Source organism: Chenopodium quinoa, unplaced genomic scaffold, assembly GCF_001683475.1.
Source record: "Chenopodium quinoa cultivar QQ74 unplaced genomic scaffold, ASM168347v1, whole genome shotgun sequence".
NCBI lineage: Eukaryota > Viridiplantae > Streptophyta > Magnoliopsida > Caryophyllales > Amaranthaceae > Chenopodium > Chenopodium quinoa.
In genome coordinates, this window is record NW_018742244.1 from 25,377 (window position 1) to 45,803 (window position 20,427).

General features: G+C 37.0%; 4 protein-coding genes across 4 annotated transcripts; 2 read left to right on the forward strand and 2 right to left on the reverse strand.

The window, feature by feature from the left end:
* The first annotated feature begins 3,686 nt into the window (after positions 1–3,686).
* Positions 3,687–4,546, forward strand: LOC110737943 (VQ motif-containing protein 10). The gene has a single exon (XM_021918294.1). It carries the CDS (start codon positions 3,814–3,816, stop codon positions 4,231–4,233), a length of 420 nt encoding a protein of 139 aa, XP_021773986.1. The 5' UTR covers positions 3,687–3,813; the 3' UTR covers positions 4,234–4,546.
* Positions 4,547–5,004: 458 nt separating this feature from the next.
* LOC110737928 (ADP-glucose phosphorylase-like) lies at positions 5,005–8,875 on the reverse strand. Its single transcript, XM_021918278.1, has 3 exons — positions 7,687–8,875; positions 6,440–6,730; positions 5,005–5,617 (listed from the first exon to the last, which is right to left on the reverse strand). The coding sequence occupies exons 1-3, from the start codon at positions 8,179–8,181 to the stop codon at positions 5,285–5,287; spliced, it is 1,119 nt and encodes a 372-aa protein (XP_021773970.1). The 5' UTR covers positions 8,182–8,875; the 3' UTR covers positions 5,005–5,284.
* Positions 8,876–8,978: 103 nt separating this feature from the next.
* Positions 8,979–11,830, reverse strand: LOC110737934 (protein usf-like). Its single transcript, XM_021918285.1, has 5 exons — positions 11,594–11,830; positions 10,809–10,951; positions 10,579–10,708; positions 10,234–10,425; positions 8,979–9,347 (listed from the first exon to the last, which is right to left on the reverse strand). Exons 1-5 carry the CDS (start codon positions 11,768–11,770, stop codon positions 9,141–9,143), a joined length of 849 nt encoding a protein of 282 aa, XP_021773977.1. The 5' UTR covers positions 11,771–11,830; the 3' UTR covers positions 8,979–9,140.
* Positions 11,831–18,473: 6,643 nt separating this feature from the next.
* LOC110737965 (nicotinamidase 1-like) lies at positions 18,474–20,275 on the forward strand. Its single transcript, XM_021918314.1, has 5 exons — positions 18,474–18,844; positions 18,962–19,145; positions 19,333–19,466; positions 19,562–19,747; positions 19,950–20,275. Exons 1-5 carry the CDS (start codon positions 18,701–18,703, stop codon positions 20,031–20,033), a joined length of 732 nt encoding a protein of 243 aa, XP_021774006.1. The 5' UTR covers positions 18,474–18,700; the 3' UTR covers positions 20,034–20,275.
* Positions 20,276–20,427: the final 152 nt, after the last annotated feature.

Sequence of the window (20,427 nt, forward strand, 5' to 3'; positions counted from 1 at the left end):
TTCCATATTAGATCCTAGGCAAAAGTATGAAAACACATTTATGTTAGTTGACATTTACTTTCAATGCATGTTTCTTGACGATGATGTAGAAAACTATAAGACTAATGTGAAGGATCAGTTTTTTGCTTTATATAGAGTCTATGAAGCCAAATATGGCACCGTTCCTCGCTCAGGGCCTTCCCAACCATCCAAAAACGTAAGTAAGAAGGCCAAACATTTATTTTCACAAGCTACTAACTTGATTTCAAGGTTTTCAGGTGATTCATCAATCAGGAGAACGCAAAGCGACGTCTCGGAGTTGCAGATGTACCTGAGTTACGACTTCACCAAAGGCATGGACGACGATGAGATAAACAGCCTCGACCTCCTTGCATGGTGGAAACAACAAAGCTCGAAGCATCCAACTTTGGCGGCAATGGCACGAGACATTCTTGCTATCCAAGTTTCCTCCGTCGCCTCCGAACGAGCTTTCAGCGCATCCGGAAGGGTTTTAGACGATAGAAGAACAAGTCTAAAACCCGAAACACTAGAAATGTGCGTGTGTTTCAAAAATTGGTTGGATGCGGAAAATCGCTCACAAGACCGTTCTTACGACAACAAAGAAGGAACCTCCGCTTCCGGTTCGGGTTCGGCTAGTTCCCAATCTATGCAACTAGCCGATGACCTTGAAGGCGAAGGCGAAGACGAAGACGAAGACGAAGACGAGCAAGAAGAAGGAGAAGAAGAATAGACAATTATTGTATATTGTACGATTTTAAAAATATCAATTTTATCATTTTCCAATTTTTGTTTAATACCATCATTGTATGATTTTTATCATTGTTATCATTGTACAATTTTCTCAACTCAAGTAATAATAATATAAAGTACGCATTATTCACATCCAAAGTCCAATTTGCCTTTTTTCCCCGTTTTGTTACAATTTGTAAATTCATATTAAAAAAAAAAAAATATACCAATTACTAATAAATCATAAACATTAAATTTTAAAGTAATAGTATAAAGTAATTATATAAATATAAATATTGAATATACAAATTATAAAACATAAATATTCACTTATAATTATAAAATTCATAACTTAATAACTTATAACTTATAAGTTATAAACTTATAAGTTATTAATTTATAATTATAATTTTATAACTTATATACGTTATAAACTTATTAATTTATAATGTTGTCATAAAAAAAAAAAAAAAAATTATTTGAAAACTTCACCAGCCCGCAGGCCAGCACGTGGCCGGCACGACACGAGCCCGCCAGGCACGAGGGCCGTGCCGTGCCGTGGGTTGGCCTGTGAAAATGCCCGGCACGTCACGACACGAAATCCTGGGCCCGCCGGCACGACCGGCACGGCACGAACCAGCCCGTGGCCAGCCAGGCACGGCCCGCGGCGGCACGGCCCGGCACGGTGCCCAGGTTTAACTGGTATACGAAGTCGATGGCATCATAAAAATTAAGTAGGGTATCTTTATAAATTAGTATTCACTTAACTATACTTTAAGCATCTAGTTTTTGAAGTTAAAGTATATCATTGGTGGATTATACCAAAAAGAAAATATTCAAATAATTTTAGAATTGATTAAAATAAAGAAAAGGGAAAGAGAAAAAAAAAAAAAGCTAACGAGATTAGATTTTTCATATTGGCTTCAAAGATTATCTCGACCAATAAAAAAGTCATTAATTAACTAAGGCCCTGTTTGGTAATTAGCTGGTAGCCGATTGTATTAGCTGGTTATAATAGTTGGTTTGACTAGCTGGTTATAGTAGCTGGATTGACTACCTGGTTATGATTAGCTGATTGTATAAAAATGTTTGGTAAATAGCTGTTAATTGTTAGCTGTTTTAGTGTATTTAAGAAACAAAAAGCTAATTGTACAATAAGCTAATTTTAAAAAGCTCTTATAATGAGCTTTTTCCAAAAAAAGTTTTTTGAGTCCAAAAAGCTCTTTTAATAAGCTATATACCAAACACCCAAATTAGCTTTTTTAATTGGTCAAACATCTAATTGGACAAAATAAGCTAAAAGCTCTTTAAAAAGCTTTTTACCAAACACGCCCTAAGTGTATAATTTGACTATTGGGTTTTGGGTCGCATCAAAAAGCCAAAAGTCAACTATAAAGAGTTGAATGATCATTTATCATATATCACTAGTTCACTACATATTCATATCCGGTATATGTTTGCAAACACATAATATATGAACAAAAACAGAGATACAAGTAAAGTGAAAGAGAGTGGTTAACAAGCATTTTAAAGTCAACAATTGTGATTAATGGAAGTATTCAGGATCACTTATTATTATTATTATTATTATTATTATTATTATTATTATTAGCAAGAAATCAGTCAAGGCTCCTTCTAGACAAAATGGTGGATTTTCTCTATTTGAAGCTTCTAGATTTTTGAAGTATTGAGTTATGACATCAAATATCAGCAATATATTTAATCAATTTGTGACATCATCACTATTACATCACCAGAAACGTGAAATAATTCTGATGTACAATACTTGTAATATGTTGCAATATCTTTTAAAAAGATTAAAACAAATAATCTTAACTTTGAGTCTTGGATTGCTTAAACAAAGAACAAAAAAATCAAGTTATTTATGTCATGCTTAAAAAAAACAACTGAAAAAGTTATGCAAAGTTAAATAGAGATTTTTTATTATAAATAACCAAATAAAAATGAATCCAATCAGCAAGGAACTAACACTAGTTAGAATTAATTTTCAGAGTTATAATAAGCCCTTTTTTTTTTTTTTTCTTTTAACAAAAATGAACCGAAATTGCAACAAACCACAAAGTTAGACTTTATTGTGAGAGTGATCAATCAATAACCCTTATTTTTATTACCATAATTAGAAACTTTTTGAATTAGTTTAGTCATGCATTTTATATTGTTTCTCCGTTTCATAATATTAATCCTATATAGAATCTTTTAACTCTTAAAAATTAGAGGGAATCTTCTAAATTTCTCTCTATATATAATAACAAACATAGTCATATGAGATCTATTTTATTCGTCTATCTCGATGAGTACTTTATTAATATCTAATTTTTAAACTTTTTGCTATTGTAACATTAAAGATATTTATAATCAAATATTTACACCGCTATATATACATGATACTAATATTATAAAACGGATTAATAAAATAAAGTACTTTAAATTCATCACAAAAACACGAGCAATCAAAGTATCAAACATACGATCAAAATGTCCTTATCTATGACCATTTCTTAACTCCCCTCCAAGTAATTTCCACATGCATCACCCCTTGTACTAAATTACTAAACCCCACTTCCCTCTTTCCTTCTCATCTACTTCTCTTGATAATAACCTTTGTTCAATAAGTTGAATTATTGGGACCCCAAAAAAAAAGGGATATTAATGCCCTAGAACAAATTTACACGTACCTTTCATCAAGGATAAATCACATTCATATACAAGTATATGCCTTTCTTAATTTCATCAAAGAACCTTCCTAGTTCCTATTCAATTGGCTTGACCAAATCCTTTAAAAAAATCCACAAAATTGGCTATTGTTGAATTTTATATATTTATTTTATAAATCAAGGCTTTGGTCTTCATAGACTGCTGCTAAAAGTAACGGTCCACTTTATTTAACCAATCATTTTTGATTGCTTATCTTTGCTTCATTCTATTACTATATAATGAATCATCTAATTATTATAAAACTTCTCAAAACATAAAAAAGCTGAGAATTTTTTTTTTATATAAATCCCAAAAATCTTAGCTTAATTTTCTAAAGAGTTTAACACTTATTAAGAGTGATTTAATTCCATGTCTAGTAGATCAAAATTAAGGCAGCCTATGAAAGTTGTGCATATAAAGACACAATATGTGGAAACTGATGCTTGTAGTTTCAAGTCTGTGGTTCAAGATCTCACTGGGAAGGACTCCACCATAGCTTACGCTCCTTCAACTTCACGGGTTATGAAAGTAAGTAAAGAGAAAATTAGTGCTCGGCCTCAATCGAGGCTAGCACGTACGAGTCATGGCCTTCAGACGACGTCTGAGGGCCATTTCATGCTTGATTGTTGTGAGGGAAACAACCTTCAAGATTATATGGGTCGAGGTGGTGGTGGTGGTGGTGGGAGTTATTCATTTTTGTCTAGGAATTTGTCTTACAAAGAGATGGATAGGTTGTTGAAAGAAATGCCTCCTTTGGATGATTTGCATAAAGTTTTATCTTTTGATTAGTACAAATGAATTACTTGTCTAAGGTAGGAAAAATGGAGAAGATATTGTTATATGATTAAAATGGCGAATATATTGTTTCGTGTAGCTAACATGGCCTAACACGACTATAGTTATTTAGTGGCAAGGGATCAACACATTGGAAGGGAAAAAAAAATTGTAAAAGCAATGTTATATGGTTCAAAATGGTGAAAATGTTGTTTCGTCTACACTATGTAGCTAGTAAATCTTTAGTGTATAGATAACTTTTGTTTTATTAATTATTTTGATTTATTTTTTGTCAAAAAAAAAATATATTTTGATTTTTTAGTTGTTCGCAATCTAGCAGTTGATTTTACATTTTTATTTATTTTTTTTTTGTTTTTGTTTTTGTGAGTGTGTTCATGTATCTATCATGAGCTTAAAGCATTTTATGTTAAGTGTAACTACAAAGCTCATGATAGATAGGCAAAGCTACAATTATTGTTGTTTTAGAAGAAAGAAATAATTCTACTTAGTCCTTGTTTGCGAAATAGATAGGCAAAGCTATGATAAAATTTTAGAACATGACAAACAAGGTAAATCATGATTAATGAGATTGAGGTCCATAAAATTTGATCCTAGAGTGGCATATAACATGAAAAGCGATACTACTACTCCACTACCTCATCCTTTTTTTAGATAGCTTAATTTATATCATCCCGTCAAAAAAATAAAAACTTATATCATACTCCATGATGTAAACAATATCACATCAGTAGAAATATTATGAAGGAGTTGTACACATGTAAAGGATGTTAGAATACTTCGTATTATATTAGTACGTCATGTTCAGCATACATCATTCATTATGTCACCCTAAGTATAAACTATTACATGCGAATGTGGCATGCATCACATTACAATCTCTCAACAGGTCAATTCTTGTCTTGAGCTATTGTATATAGTCATGACATGATAAAATCACAAATCATAATAACTTTGAAACAAATGGAGTGATTATATTTTTATTCACCGAAAAAATTGATACTTCGTATCATCTCAAGCTACTCTTTTCCATACTCGAGTCCACATCTCAACAATCAACCTTAACTTCTTTCGGTATCTCCTCTGAATCTTCAACATTAACTTCTTTGAAAATCTCTTCACTGTCTTCAACGTTAACTTCTCTTAATATCTTAGCGGCATCTTGAGGAAATACTGGATTAATGTGACATCCAGTAGCGATTTCAAATCCAGCTAGCACAGTCAACTGAGGGACTATCTGTAGAAACCAGTGACTGCAGCTCAATTGTGAATCATCAATTCGCAAAGGAGATGTGTGAATCATATAGTTAAATGGTGGGTTATTTAGTTGTAAAGCCATCTTTTTCAGCATAAGTTTGAGTAATCCACCAAGGTCGTCTGCCTGCATACACAGACCAAACAATGTCAGAATCTTAATATAAACATCAACGATTGCATGAAAATGACAGTTTGGTACTGCAAAGTTGCAAATGTAGTTTCGTGAAAGCTGAAATAATGTACGAGTACTGTTTTGGTAAATTACTATCGAAATATCAATTTCAATTGGAAATTTGGGGGGGGGGGGGGAGAATGGTATGAAAAATACATTTAGACTTGAGCAATAAGAGGATTATTGATATTTCTCTCCCTGTTGCCAAGCTGTACTCAACTGGACTCGTTCCTATGCATCAGCACATCTCTTAATTCTAAAACTTGTGCTTATTGACATGGAAGGACCTCCCATGAGTCCCATTATGAATTCATGAGCATAACACTGATGAGAACATCGGTTATACACAGACAAACCAATTTATACTAAAGAATGGATGGATAATCATGAATCAGCAGGATATGTAAACCCCATTCCTCTATAAAGTAATTTGCACAATACAGTATATTGTAACTCTCAATATACCAATTTTACTCTTTGCTAATAGCTAAGCTAATCCTCATTATTCAACAACATTATTTTTGTTATGATACACAATTTTTGAATTTTCGAAAGTACTCATCTATTCAACAACATTATATCTGCTACGATACACAATTTTTGAAATTTCAAAGGTACTCATCTATTCAACTTTAGCACTTTATAAGATTGTAGAAAGATCTTAGTCATTTAGTCAAGGAATGAACTTAATATAGTTTCCTGGCTAAAATACAGTCAACACAAAATGAAAACTAACAAAATGAATTACAAGGGAACAGGAGCAGTCAATATCACCTTTTCCTTATCTATATCATGGAAATGGGCAGAGTGAACCCGCGGAATAATCCAAATCTCAAAGGCATAGCTTGCAGCATATGGAACAACTGAAACAAAGTGTCTTGATTCATAAATAAGAAGCTCTTTCGGTAACTTCTCACAAAGGATACAGTTCCCTGTCTGCTCAAAATGCTCTTTCATAGCTGCAAGGCGAGTAGATACAGAAGGGGGAACAATGGGAAGAGCTATTATCTGACTATGAGAATGGCTCATTGACGCTCCAGCAGAAGCTCCATGATTTTTGAACACCTATACAGCATCAAATGGTCGGTTTTAGCAAGCAAGGAAGGGATGGGGGGAAAGTTAGACAATCATGACGGGGCTCAGTTTTAGACCTTTAGGCCATCAAACTTGGATTCTTCGATTTACCTCAACTAGCCAAGTCAAATTCTCTACACTTCAGCTTAAGTATGAGACTATGGACACTTGAAAATATATTAATACGAAAATACTTCAATGAATAGCCAAGTCACACTTACACGGGTACCCGTATCCAACACATCAACTTCACTGTAAGTAATATTGAAAACAAAGCAGATCAACAATGGGCAACAAAACTTAAATGTCAACAACCAAATTGAATGCTTCTTGTTTACACATTTGAAAATTAGAAAGAACACTAATCCCCAAAGTCTCACAATATCCTAACAAAAGACCTTTCTAATAATAGGCAACATCATATCTAACAAAAAGGACACATATATATGTATCACTCATTACTATTTTTCATATTAGTAATGAATATCCACACAAAAAGTTCAACAAGATTACAACTTTATCCTAAAACCAAATATCCACACAAACACAAAACTATCACACCCTTTACCCACACTACCAAAAGTCCAAAAGTAGTAATTTTTATTCCAATTGCACCAATTTTTGAGCTAACACTACCAAAAGTAGTAATTTTAGTTTCAATTCACCAAATTTGGACCTAACAATACTAACAGTAGTAATTTCAGTTCCAATTGCACCAATAATAAACATACTCTTTAAACCAATCATATCAACCAGTTATTCTTTTGCAAAATTAGTAGTCTCCCATCCTAGAATAAATTCCACCCACACTTGATTCAAGGCAACAATTACAAAAACTTTTCAATAAATAGCCGAGTTGGACATTTGGACACGGATATATTCTTGATAAACCAAATGCAATTATCAACATCAACACTAAAAAAGGACATAAGAAGAGAAAATCAAACCTGAATATATTGGATGTCATCAAAAGAAGCAATTTGAAGCGCCCTCTTTTTATAAGCCATCAAAACCTCCCCAACTCCGGACCCGGGAAGATCAGACAAATGAACCGGGTGGGTGGTTGTCTCAATCACAACATCATGAAACCCAAACCCGGGTACAAACCCACAATCCGGGTTTTCTAAACCCGGATTGTGGGGTTGTATATCCCTGCTAAGAGCGGGATATAAGTTCTGGATGACTCGGATTCTCCAATTAGAATAAGAATCCGAGTCATCCAGAACTCGGAAAATCTCCGGGGCACATTCGTGCTCGTGCCCAATACAAAAAGGGCAAGTCTGCGACTGTGTTAGATTGGGGTCTGAAACAGGGGATTTGGACTTGAAATCAGAAGGGCGTTTGGATCTTGCTGGAGAAAAAACAACCCATTTGTTGTTGATTTTGTCTTTCCTTAATTCTGGGTTTTGAGGTAATGAAGGAGGAGGTTTTTGTGATGCCATATTTTTCTGGGATTTGGGGTTTTGCTGGTGAAATTGGTGGCAAAAAGTGGGTTCCAAAATTGAAGGGAAAGAAGAATAAATAGTGTAAAGTTGAAGGTTAGGCTTTGATTACTGTAATATGAAAATGTAACGATTTTTTTTGTGGAATAAAAGTGTTTTTTTTTTTTTTTTTTTTTTTTTTTTTTTTTTACTTGGTAAAAAATGCTTCCAAAATAAAGCTATGGTGGAATGAATGATTAATTGTTGATATACATAAGTGAAATTTTTACTTAATTAAGCGAATGCTAATCTGATTGAGGGTCTGTTCTGATTTACTGAACTGAACTGATTGGAGCTAAATTGAATTGAAGAAAACACTGATTCCTTTCATAAAAGTTAGTTTGTATTTTTCCCTCAAAAATGTTAAAAGTTAATTTATTTTAGTAAACATAGAATTAATACAAAGAACATTAAAAGATTTGATGTTTTTGCTCAAAGGCACAAGAAAATATATTGAGATAGGAGAGGACTAGAGGCATAGAGCGGACAAAAGCTAACATGACACGACAACACAACACAATGCCAACCGAACATGAAACAATCAAGTTAGTGACTTAATGTCAAGCCTTTCGACACATTTGATTAAATGGATCAACATATACTACGTATCAAACAATTTATCTAAAATTTGCTTCAGCATCTATAAGTGCAGACTAATACTACTCCCCTATGTTATTAAAATTTTATTTTACCTAGGAATATATCAATTTATCTATTGAATGTTTTTTTTACCCAATGATCAAATGAGCAACAAAAAATAAACATGGAAAATAAAATGAAAGTTGAGCATTTGAGCATAAAAACATGACTGCTCATTTCATAATGTACAAAGTGCGTCACACACTGAGACACACAGCTTATTTTCAGGAGTAAACATAAAAGCTAAGTTCAAAGGCAGTAAATAAGATCAACAAATTTGCTTAGGACAAGTAACGAGACATCCATGACTGGAAGCGAGACCATGCAAGCTGGACATTAGCTTCATTTAGATCATTCAATCCCATGGCCTTCCTCCTCTCAATTCCTTCTGGAGACAGATTCATGAAAGCATGTCCACTTCCTGGGTAGATATGAACCTCATTTGGCACACCGGATAGCTTCAGCTTTTCCTCCAAACTTTTGGCAGTCTGAGATTTCAAGTAGATGTCAAAAATATATATTCAGAAAGTCTTAAAAGATGCATTTACCCAAAACACCAATTCACCATAACACACTAATGCATTCAAACCTTAGTAAATATTGACACATGGCTGCTTTTACAATTATAATTGTAATATGAAGAGTATAATGAAAGAAAAAAAAAAAAATCAGTTTTTATAGACAATAAAATCACATTGAGCAAAATCCTGAACTATGTTTTGGTATTCAAAGCATTTCCCAGTTTAATTATCATGGAATAACATAATACTCAAGTTGATCTACATGGAAAGCTTGCTGTTCAATCACATATTTGTATGCCATGATTGCCATCTTTGTGAGTATAGATATTAGGAATGAAACTCTCGACCTATTTAACTTTAACTAATCTTTCATTTATTTTGGGTGCATGTGAAGTAAATGCAACATCCAAAGACAAAGGGCCTTGACTGTGCAGACTTGGACCACACAAATGCAGAATTTTTTGGATAACAAGTTGTAGTGTGACTATATGATGCTTGGGGTTCGTAATCAAATACGACATACTTCGTACCATTTACAGTGTTCACTCATTTATTTTCTCTATACAAGATGATAAGAGAATAGTTTGTAAGTTCTCCTTTTCTGGTCAATAGGATCTGTACTCCGAGTCTCCGATAGCCATATGCGACCAACTGTAGGAGCTTAGGAGGGGATATAGATGTATGCTGTTCTACTCTAAACATAAATTAGGTGTAAAAGGGCTGCATGTCAGTGAAGCTAGAGTGAATATCAAAACACACTATTTCTTATCGTTCTGATATAATAGTTAGCTATTGTATTCAAGGTGGAGGGTTGTGAAAGGTGGGGAGGGGAAATTTTGGGGAAGAGACTTACTTCCACATCTGAAAACCCAGCAATGTTATCCAAATCCCCAAAATGAGCTTGGACAGGAGCTTTAACCTGGGCAGGATCAGCAAGCTGTGGTGAAGGAGTTCCATAGAAGCCAACAACAGCATCAATTCCAGGCACTAAGACAGCGCTAGCAATCGAAAGAGCACCTCCCATACAATATCCAGTTACTCCAACCTACAAAACAAGTTGGTTCATTAATAAAACGCGCCCATAATTTGTACATGGAGTGAACAGTTTTGTATAACAATAACATGCCTAACTAAAGAAAGCAAGAACTTTTACAATTTTTCCACAGCAAAATCAAATACCAGACCTACAAGCGCATACCTTCTGCGAACCATTTGCCTTAAGCCAATTGACAGAAGCTTCAATATCCTTAATAGCACCTGCCCAGTCCAGACCTTCCATCAAATGCTGAGCTTCAGCAGCATCTAAACCCACCTTTCCACGGTACAAGCTACAATAAACAAACACGACGAACAAGTTAATATGAATATGACCACTCAAATTATACTCTCAAAGATTCATAAAAATCAAAGAAACCACAATTTCCTTACTCTGGGATAAGTGCCTTATAACCAGGCTCCAGCTGAGATATTTTTATAGCATGGTTCTTAATTTCATAGTCTACTCCCCACCATTCTTGAAGCACAACAATCGCAGGAGCATCGTCTTTTCCAACAACATATGCATCAAAGCTCTAGCAATTCGTACAAACAATACACGAAAAATTAATCATAAATCTTTAGTGAAAACAGAACCCTTGAAACGCTCTTATGCTTTAAAAGTCAACAACTCAAACCAAAAAATAGCTCCTCCCTAATCTACCTGATAAGTAGTTATTACCAAAGTTAGACTCTTCATATACCCCCAAGTACCCGTGTTGGATCCTCGACACTCCGACATGGGTGTATAATGTATAAAACATACTTAAACTTTGTACCAAAAACATGAAAAAATTTCATTATTATAGCTGAGACCCAGTACCATAGGTTATTATTAATATAATGGTATCAAGAATATCTCAAATCACAAAATCCAATTAGAGAAATGTAAAACCCAGAAAGCATTAAGAACTAACATAATATACTCATCAAAAACCCCCAAATAATTGCCCTCTGAAAAAAGCCAATTGCTTAATTTGATAGAATCCCATTTCATTTCTCAGCTAAAATATGCTAAATTATATCCAAATTTTCATTAAAAATCAAATAATAACATGCAGAAATTACAAGAAACAAAGACAAGAAATAATACCCATCTAAAAATCTGGTCAAACTATAAGAAATAAGGAGAAAATAAAGTATAAAAATCAAAGATTATAAGATGATGAAAAACATACAGTGTCCTCTCGTTTAATCTGGATTTTGTTGAAGGCAGAATCAGCCATTGATCGAATTTGAAGGCGATTAGAGAAGGAAGAAGAAGGGTATTTGTATTTTACAGGAGAATATCTGATGAAGGAAGATGATGAATCAAATAAGGTTCTGGAAGCTCTACAAGCTAAAGACCCTATCATTTTTAAAGGGTTTATTTAAGGTTTATTTTGTTGGGTGAATTGTTGGTCTAGTTTAGTTTTCTACCTTCAACCTTGTGTCCTTGTACTAACGGAGTAACATACAACGAGACTCTTCTAGTTCTAGGTTACTTTTTTTTTTTGGTTTTTTTCCCTACAAAATACAAATAGTTTGTGTTTGAGTATAGTCCTAACATGAAAATGCCTACATCGACTGCATAGTTATTGTATTTTTGGAAATGAAAATGAGGCAATATGAGCACTATACACATTACGACGTTTGGGAGTGCACTACCAGTCTACCACGCATGGGTATAAAAGGCAACGTGAGCCACTACACTATGTAATGGGAGTGTACGAGGATATATGTACATGTTTATTTTATCCCCCTATCCAAGTATAGTACGGAGTAGTATGCTTTCATTTAGATACATAGTGATGTTTACAAAGGAGCAAGTCTATACTTCCTATATGAAATGTAACCCAAACATATAGGGAGGTAGACAAATAATATACCATAATGTTAATATAATGCTTTACATTTGATATCTTAAAAAATAACCTTTTAATAATAGGAAGCATAATCTATCACACTACAAAATTCAATTAATCATACTCTCTCAATCAAGGTGTTGTGCGACAGCGGAAGCAAAGGTCGAAAACAAACAAGAAAACAATAAAGAAATTCAATGCAAACAATAAGAACAACACCAAGAAGTTACGTGGTTCACTATCGATGTGATAGCTACGTCCACGGGCACCGAGATCGAATGATTTCACTATAAACTGCAAAGATTACAAAGATGATTCTTGTATTTCTCAAGAACGGCTCTCACTCTGTCTCTCTTCACCCTAATACTGATATTAGGGAGGTTTTATATTAATCCCTAATTAAAAGATACTTGGGCAAAAAGATAATAAAATAAGATAACCTAAAACCGCAAAATCCGCGTTCCGTATTTTTCCTTCTCCGCCCGGTCAGACCGGGCAAGGTCTGCCCGATCGGGCGCGAGAAGAAAACTCCATACGAATGCTTCAACGTATCCAACCCCCACCGCCCGGTCAGACCGGGCAAGGTCTGCCCGATCGGGCGAAGGCTCGCCCGGTCGGGCGAAGGCTCGCCCGGTCGGGCGCGAGAGCAGCTTCTTCAACGAATTTGCCAGGCACCTCTTCTTCTTCCGCCCGGTCAGACCGGGCAATGTCCGCCCGATCGGGCGGACAAAGCTACGAAGTACGAGTCACCTAATATACTTATCAACAATCTCCACCTTGACGAGAACTCGTAGTCAGCAAACGACCCCATCAAGACATAGTGAAAAAACATCTCAAGCCAAACCCGATGCAGGACTCATGCATAAGCCATACATCCCGATAAGTCTTCAACCAAGACCCATCACATACTCGTCTCCAAGTATAACAACTCATAATGCTCCACCTGCATCACAAGCCCCGGGCAAGCTCCACCTTAAGGCCAACACACCTACACCAGGAGCTCCCCAACTTCGCCCCTCAGGGCCTACTACATCACGTAGTAATCAATATTTAGCAAGTCTAAGCAATGTTTAAACTTGCTAAACGGAACAGGCTTAGTGAAGAAATCAGCCGGGTTGTCAGCAGTCCCAATCTTCTTCACCTTAATCCTCTTGTCAGTACGCAAGAAATGATACCTGACATCAATGTGCTTCGTCCGATCATGGTGTACTTGATCTTTAGCTAAGCAAATCGCACTTAGACTATCACAATACACTGTAGCAAAATCCTGTGCAATACCCAGATCACCTACTAGGCCTTTGAGCCAAATAGACTCCTTAGCTGCAGAAGTTAAAGCCATATACTCAGCTTCAGTAGTTGACAACGTAACTGATGACTGCAATGTAGACTTCCAACTAACCACAGAACCACCCAAAGTGAACACATAACCAGTCACAGACCTCCTGGTATCCACATCAGCTGCATAATCAGAATCACTGTACCCAGTGACCAAGCATTCCTTATCATTCCCGTACACAAGACCAATATCAGCTGTCCCTCTCAGGTAGCGAAAAATCCTTTTCACCCCTTGCCAGTGTTCCCTCCCAGGTCGAGCCATAAACCTGCTTACAACACTAACGGCATGCGCAATATCCGGCCTAGTACAGACCATAGCATACATCAAACAACCAACCGCATTTGCATATGGAACTCTAGACATATAAGACAACTCCTCCTCTGATTGAGGTGACATAGACAAAGACAACTTACAACTAACAGTAGTTGGCGTACTTATAGGCTTCGATTTTTCCATCCCAAAACGAGACAAAATCTTTTCAATGTAGCTTTTCTGAGTCAAGAAAAGCTTACCTCTAGCCCGATCCCTGTAGATCTCCATACCCAAAATCTTCCTAGCTGCACCCAAGTCTTTCATGTCAAACTCCGAGTTAAGCATCTCCTTTAATCTAGCAATATCAGATTTATTCTTTGTGGCAACCAACATGTCATCAACATATAACAAAAGATAAATCATGGAACCATTATCCAGCTTACTATGATACACACAGCAATCATATGAATTCCTGTCAAAACCTTGTGAAACCATAAAAGAATCAAACCTTTTGTACCACTGTCGGGGGGATTGCTTAAGTCCATACAATGACTTTAGCAATCTGCAGGCATAGTGTTCCTTTCCAGGAACTTCGAATCCTTCGGGCTGCTTCATCAGAATCTCCTCCTCCAAATCGCCATGAAGGAAAGCCGTTTTAACATCCAACTGCTCCAGCTCAAGATCAAAATGTGCTACAATTGACAATAACACACGGATAGAAGTATGTCGAACCACAGGTGAGAATATCTCAACAAAATCAACCCCTTCTACCTGACTGAACCCCTTAGCAACTAGCCTAGCCTTAAAACGTATTTGCTCAGTTTCCGACAACCCTTCTTTCTTCTTGTAAATCCATTTACAACCCACAAGCTTCCTCCCTTCCGGTACCTTTACCAGTTCCCACACTCTGTTCTTGTAAAGAGACTGCATCTCTTCACCCATTGCGGCAAGCCATTGCGCAGACTCACTACAACTAATTGCTTGTTTATATGTGGCAGGTTCAAATGACTCTACATCATCAGCTACACTCAATGCATAACCTGTCATCGCATCAACACAGCAATTTCTTCCCTCCATCTCTTCAATCAATCTAACAGGCTTCTTGATAACTCGTTTAGGCATCTCAAGAATGGTGTCAGGTTGACTAGATGACCCCTGATTAGATTGCTCCACCTCATCCCCAGAGTTAGAATGAGTAGGAGTAATCTCAGGTTCAGGAGTACCCGGCACTGGAACATCAGCATCATCATCAATATATTGTACCCGAGGTAAATCAGCAATGGTAGACTGATGTACCTCAAGTACCCCATCTGTCTGTAATAAATTGTCTCCTTCCCTTCTCAAATCTGAAATCTCTGCATTTTTAATTGAATACATGGTGTTTTCATCGAAAGTAACATCCCTACTAAGAATGACCCGACCCTCCGAAGGTGAAAAAATTCTAAACCCCTTCACACCATCCCCGTACCCAACAAAACACCCCTTCTTGGCTCGTGGATCCAGCTTACCCTCAATAACATGATAATAAGCAACACAACCAAAAATCTTCAAATTCGAAAAATTAGGCAACTTACCACTCCAGATCTCAAACGGAATTTTGGAATCAATTCCAGAATGAGGACCCCTATTAATGACATAACAAGCTGTTAACACAGCTTCACTCCAGTACCTCCTCCCAAGCCCTGCATTAGAGAGCATGCATCGAACTCTCTCTAGCAGTGTCTGATTAACCCGTTCTGCTACACCGTTCTGCTGTGGTGTCTTCCTGACAGTATGATGCCGACCTATACCCTCATCTGCACAGAACTGATTAAACTCGTCTTTGCAAAACTCTAGCCCATTGTCCGTTCGTAGCTTCTTGATCTTCCTTCCTTGTCGATTTTCCACCAAAGCTTTCCATTGCTTGAAAACTTTGAAGGCCTCATCCTTTGACTTAAGCAACCTAAGCCATGTGTATCGGGACTTGTCATCAACAAATGACACAAAATAGTGGTAACCTCCCATACCTTCAACTCTAGATGGACCCCAGCAATCTGAATGGATGTAATCGAGCACTGCATCAGTAATGTGAGCACCCTTGCTGAACTTTGACCTGTGTTTCTTACCAAACACACAATGCTCACAAAATTCAAGGTTGGCAACCTTGACCCCGGATAGAAGACCCCTCTTGGACAATAGCTGCATCCCCTTCTCCCCCATATGACCAAGCCTCATGTGCCAAATCTTAGTCATCTCCTGGTGAGATACAGATGCGCAAACCGCAGAACTAGGCAGTGTAACACCCTCAAAAACATAGAGGGTGTTCCTTTTGATACCCTTAAGTACCAACTCAGAACCTCTGAAAATACACAACTCCCCATCTGAAAACACACCATTGTACCCCAAGTCATCCAGGGTACCCAATGAAATCAGATTCTTTCCTAAAGCAGGAACATGCCGTACATTAGTCAAAGTTAACCTCCGCCCATCAACAGTCCTCAACCTCATGGAACCAATACCTGTGACCTTACATGGAGCATTGTTACCGACTATAACCATACCCCCATTGCGAGGTTCATATGTATCAAACCAATCTCGACGTGGACACATATGGAACGAACACCCCGAATCTAGAACCCAGTTATCAGATAAATTATCAGACCTAGCAGAACTGACTAATGCTAAATCTTCCTCTGAATTATAGCTCTCATTCGGTTTCTCTTCAACTACAGCAGCCTGGGACTTGTTTTTCCTCACCGGACAATTATTCCTAAAGTGACCCGGTTCTTTACAGTAATAACATGTTTTAGTAGTAGTTTTACTAGATCCATCCTTGCCGTTTCCAGCACCCGACCCAGCATTGTTCCCCTTGTTAAACCCCTTATTCTTTTTAGACTTTCCGGACTTAACAAATAACCCACTACCATTATCCCCATTATCACTCGTAGCTTTCATTCTGAGTTCCCTAGTATGAAGTGCTGCCTTCACTTCTTCTAAGGTTATAGAATCCTTACCAACAACAAAAGACTCTACAAAATTCTCAAAGCTAGACGGTAGAGATACAAGTAAAATCAACGCAGCATCCTCATCATCAATTTTAACATCTAAATTACGTAAATCAAGCAAAATAGAGTTAAGTTTTTCTAGATGTTCCCGTAAGGAAGTACCTGACTGCATCCGGAGGCTAAACAACCGCTGTTTCAGTAATAATTTGTTGGTCAACGACTTAGTCATATACAATGACTCCAGCTTCAGCCACAATCCAGCCGCCGTTTCCTGATCAGCAACCTCCGTGATGATTTGATCATCAAGACTAAGTAATATGGTAGAGTGTGCCTTCTCTTCCATAACTTCTAACTGCGAGTCAGTCGGTCCGTCTCCTGACTCCGAAGTAGTACTCTTTGGAGCCAACGGACGCCATATCTGCTGTTGTTTTAACAGAGCCTTCATCTTAATTTGCCATAGCCCGAAACTATTTTTCCCGGTAAACTTCTCAATTCTTATTGTTGAATCTCCTGCCATTGTTATCTTCAAGAAACTCTCCAAGGATTGAACCTGAGCTCTTGATACCAATTGTTGTGCGACAGCGGAAGCAAAGGTCGAAAACAAACAAGAAAACAATAAAGAAATTCAATGCAAACAATAAGAACAACACCAAGAAGTTACGTGGTTCACTATCGATGTGATAGCTACGTCCACGGGCACCGAGATCGAATGATTTCACTATAAACTGCAAAGATTACAAAGATGATTCTTGTATTTCTCAAGAACGGCTCTCACTCTGTCTCTCTTCACCCTAATACTGATATTAGGGAGGTTTTATATTAATCCCTAATTAAAAGATACTTGGGCAAAAAGATAATAAAATAAGATAACCTAAAACCGCAAAATCCGCGTTCCGTATTTTTCCTTCTCCGCCCGGTCAGACCGGGCAAGGTCTGCCCGATCGGGCGCGAGAAGAAAACTCCATACGAATGCTTCAACGTATCCAACCCCCACCGCCCGGTCAGACCGGGCAAGGTCTGCCCGATCGGGCGAAGGCTCGCCCGGTCGGGCGAAGGCTCGCCCGGTCGGGCGCGAGAGCAGCTTCTTCAACGAATTTGCCAGGCACCTCTTCTTCTTCCGCCCGGTCAGACCGGGCAATGTCCGCCCGATGGGCGGACAAAGCTACGAAGTACGAGTCACCTAATATACTTATCAACACAAGGCTTCACTCTTTTTTCCTTTGTCTTTTAGTTCTCTATAAAGTGTTTCATATACAATTCTCCACCACCAGATGTTGCAAGTTGTAACTTGAAATCGTGGGTCTTGTTCTTTTACTTTGTCTTGGAAAAGCAAGTGATCCCCTCCCTTTCACAATTATATTTACTAAAATGACACACTTCTTTGTAATATTGGCGGACAGACTAACTACTCATAGTTAGATATCTAGCCAACCTCGACAATGAAATTTTTAGACTTCCACTTGCCAAAATGTCAATACTAACACATTCAATACTACTTACACTTCATCATCAAAACAACTAAATGAGAATAGTGTCGTTTAGCTTAATTAAGAATATTCAAGGGTAGAATTTAGGATCTAATAATTGAATCACATATCCAACCGCCATTGATGTCGTTGAGCTTACTATAGACCCCAAAAAAATAATTTCCCCATCCCTTGTCAGATTAGTCAAGGATAACTCTTTTCCACAGATAATAACTTTTGACCAAACCGCACATAAAGCCACTTACTCATCAATTATTGTTGTGATCAATCCAAAAGAAATACTAGCACTATATATATCTCACTTCTCATCTACTATAACAATTGCATACCTTACTAACCTATACATTTATTAAGGCAAAATAAGATAAGAAAGAAAGCAGAGATGGTTTCATCCCCAATTACTGATCTTCTGAAGAATCAGCTGCCTCTTGAGCAGGAAACTCTAGAGCTTAGCGAAAACGTTCGCTATGGTCTGGTTCTTGTAGACATCATCAATGGTTTCTGCACCATTGGAGCTGGCCCTTTGGTAACTTCAATTAGTACTCTTATATTTCCTGATATGATCATATCCTAAAATTGAATCAATATTTGATCATATAATATAATATGCTCATATATTTTATTGGGTATTTTCACTTTTCAGGCTCCTGCAGAACATAATCAGCAAATGTCAGACATGATCAATGAAGCAGAGAGGCTAGCAAGGCTTTTCTGTGAGAAAAAGTGGCCAATAATGGCCTTCATTGATTCTCATCATCCTGATGTACCTGAGCATCCCTATCCTCCCCACTGCTTGGCTGGATCAGAAGAATCAAATCTTGTTTCTGGTAAAAAAAAATTTTAAGTATAATACTCCTTTCGTCCCAAAAGTATCATACATGCATGTTCCTGTAAACGCAAGTATAATACTCCCTCCGATCCCAAAAGGTCAAAAGTACCATATATGATATATTTATATGTTCCTGTGAGCCTATATATCAGTATTGAGTTGTATATTTGCTTCTGCTGCTGCAGCTTTGAGATGGCTAGAGGAAGAATCAAGCGTGACAATTAGGCGTAAAGACTGTTATGATGGATTCATAGGCTCCATCCAAAATGATGGCTCTAATGTCTTTGTAGACTGGGTGAAATCCAACAAGATTGAATCGGTAAGCTCTAACACTATCTTAATGTTAACGGGCATACAAATTATATCAAATCTAAATTTGACAGTAGTTCATTCTTCTGTTTTTGGTTCTTGAAGCTATTGGTAGTCGGAGTATGCACAGATATTTGCGTGCTGGATTTCGTCTGCTCAACATTATCAGCAAAAACTAGAGGTTTTCTCTCTCCTTTAAACGATGTGGTGGTTTACTCTAATGGCTGCGCCACATTTGATTTTCCCGTCGAAGTTGCTCAAACTAGTAAACATGGTTTTGCTCATCCACAGGTAAAATACTAATACTCCTCAATCTCCAAATAAGTCTTAATAACTTCATTGCTGGATAAAAGTCCCTTATCTGGGACAGAGTAGTTATTTGAGTCACATGAGCACCAATTGTACGAGTAATACATTTTTCAGCTTACACTCCAAATATTGTTGAATCTTCTATATTTACAGCAGAACTTAAACATCACTGATTTGGTTACAGGAGATAATGCACCATATGGGGCTATACATGGCTAAAGAGAGGGGGGCAAAGATTGTGAGCAGCGTGTTAGCAAGAGGACCATGAAAGCAAGAAAGCGTCGAGCTTAAACCCAAAATTTGAATTCCAAAAACCACTTATTTTGTTTCTATATCACACTATCACTTAATGTATAAGTGAAATTAAGCACCCAGACTATTTACTCAAACATCAAGTATTACTGTATTAGTATCAAAATTTTATTGTCCAGTCTGCTAAAATATAAATCTTGTCCAGTTGTCCTTCAGCAATACTTTAATTCTCCAGGCAAATTATAGTTCAAAGGTAAACTTGTTGTGAGTCTCACCCATGAATTGGATGAGACAATCTCATTCAAGATAAGCTGTTTTCATTAATATCGTCTCATAAGCTTCTAATTTACAGGGGTTCATGTAAGCAAGCAGACTATGACAAGTCCTAACGGCCACAGGAGTCAGGAGAT

Bases quoted from the DNA above. Each gene is read 5' to 3' on its own strand.
- LOC110737965 (XM_021918314.1), top strand. From the start codon at position 18,701: ATGGTTTCATCCCCAATTACTGATCTTCTGAAGAATCAGCTGCCTCTT. The intron at 19,146-19,332 runs GTAAAAAAAAAT...CTGCTGCTGCAG, and splicing joins AGAATCAAATCTTGTTTCTG to CTTTGAGATGGCTAGAGGAA. The intron at 19,467-19,561 runs GTAAGCTCTAAC...TGGTTCTTGAAG, and splicing joins AATCCAACAAGATTGAATCG to CTATTGGTAGTCGGAGTATG.
- LOC110737934 (XM_021918285.1), bottom strand. From the start codon at position 11,770: ATGATAGGGTCTTTAGCTTGTAGAGCTTCCAGAACCTTATTTGATTCA. The intron at 10,952-11,593 runs GTATGTTTTTCA...ACGAATTGCTAG, and splicing joins AGATTAAACGAGAGGACACT to AGCTTTGATGCATATGTTGT. The intron at 10,426-10,578 runs GTATGCGCTTGT...CTTGTTTTGTAG, and splicing joins AGGCAAATGGTTCGCAGAAG to GTTGGAGTAACTGGATATTG.
- LOC110737943 (XM_021918294.1), top strand. From the start codon at position 3,814: ATGTCTAGTAGATCAAAATTAAGGCAGCCTATGAAAGTTGTGCATATA.
- LOC110737928 (XM_021918278.1), bottom strand. From the start codon at position 8,181: ATGGCATCACAAAAACCTCCTCCTTCATTACCTCAAAACCCAGAATTA. The intron at 6,731-7,686 runs GTTTGATTTTCT...GATGCTGTATAG, and splicing joins ATGACATCCAATATATTCAG to GTGTTCAAAAATCATGGAGC. The intron at 5,618-6,439 runs GTGATATTGACT...CTGTGTATGCAG, and splicing joins ATGATATAGATAAGGAAAAG to GCAGACGACCTTGGTGGATT.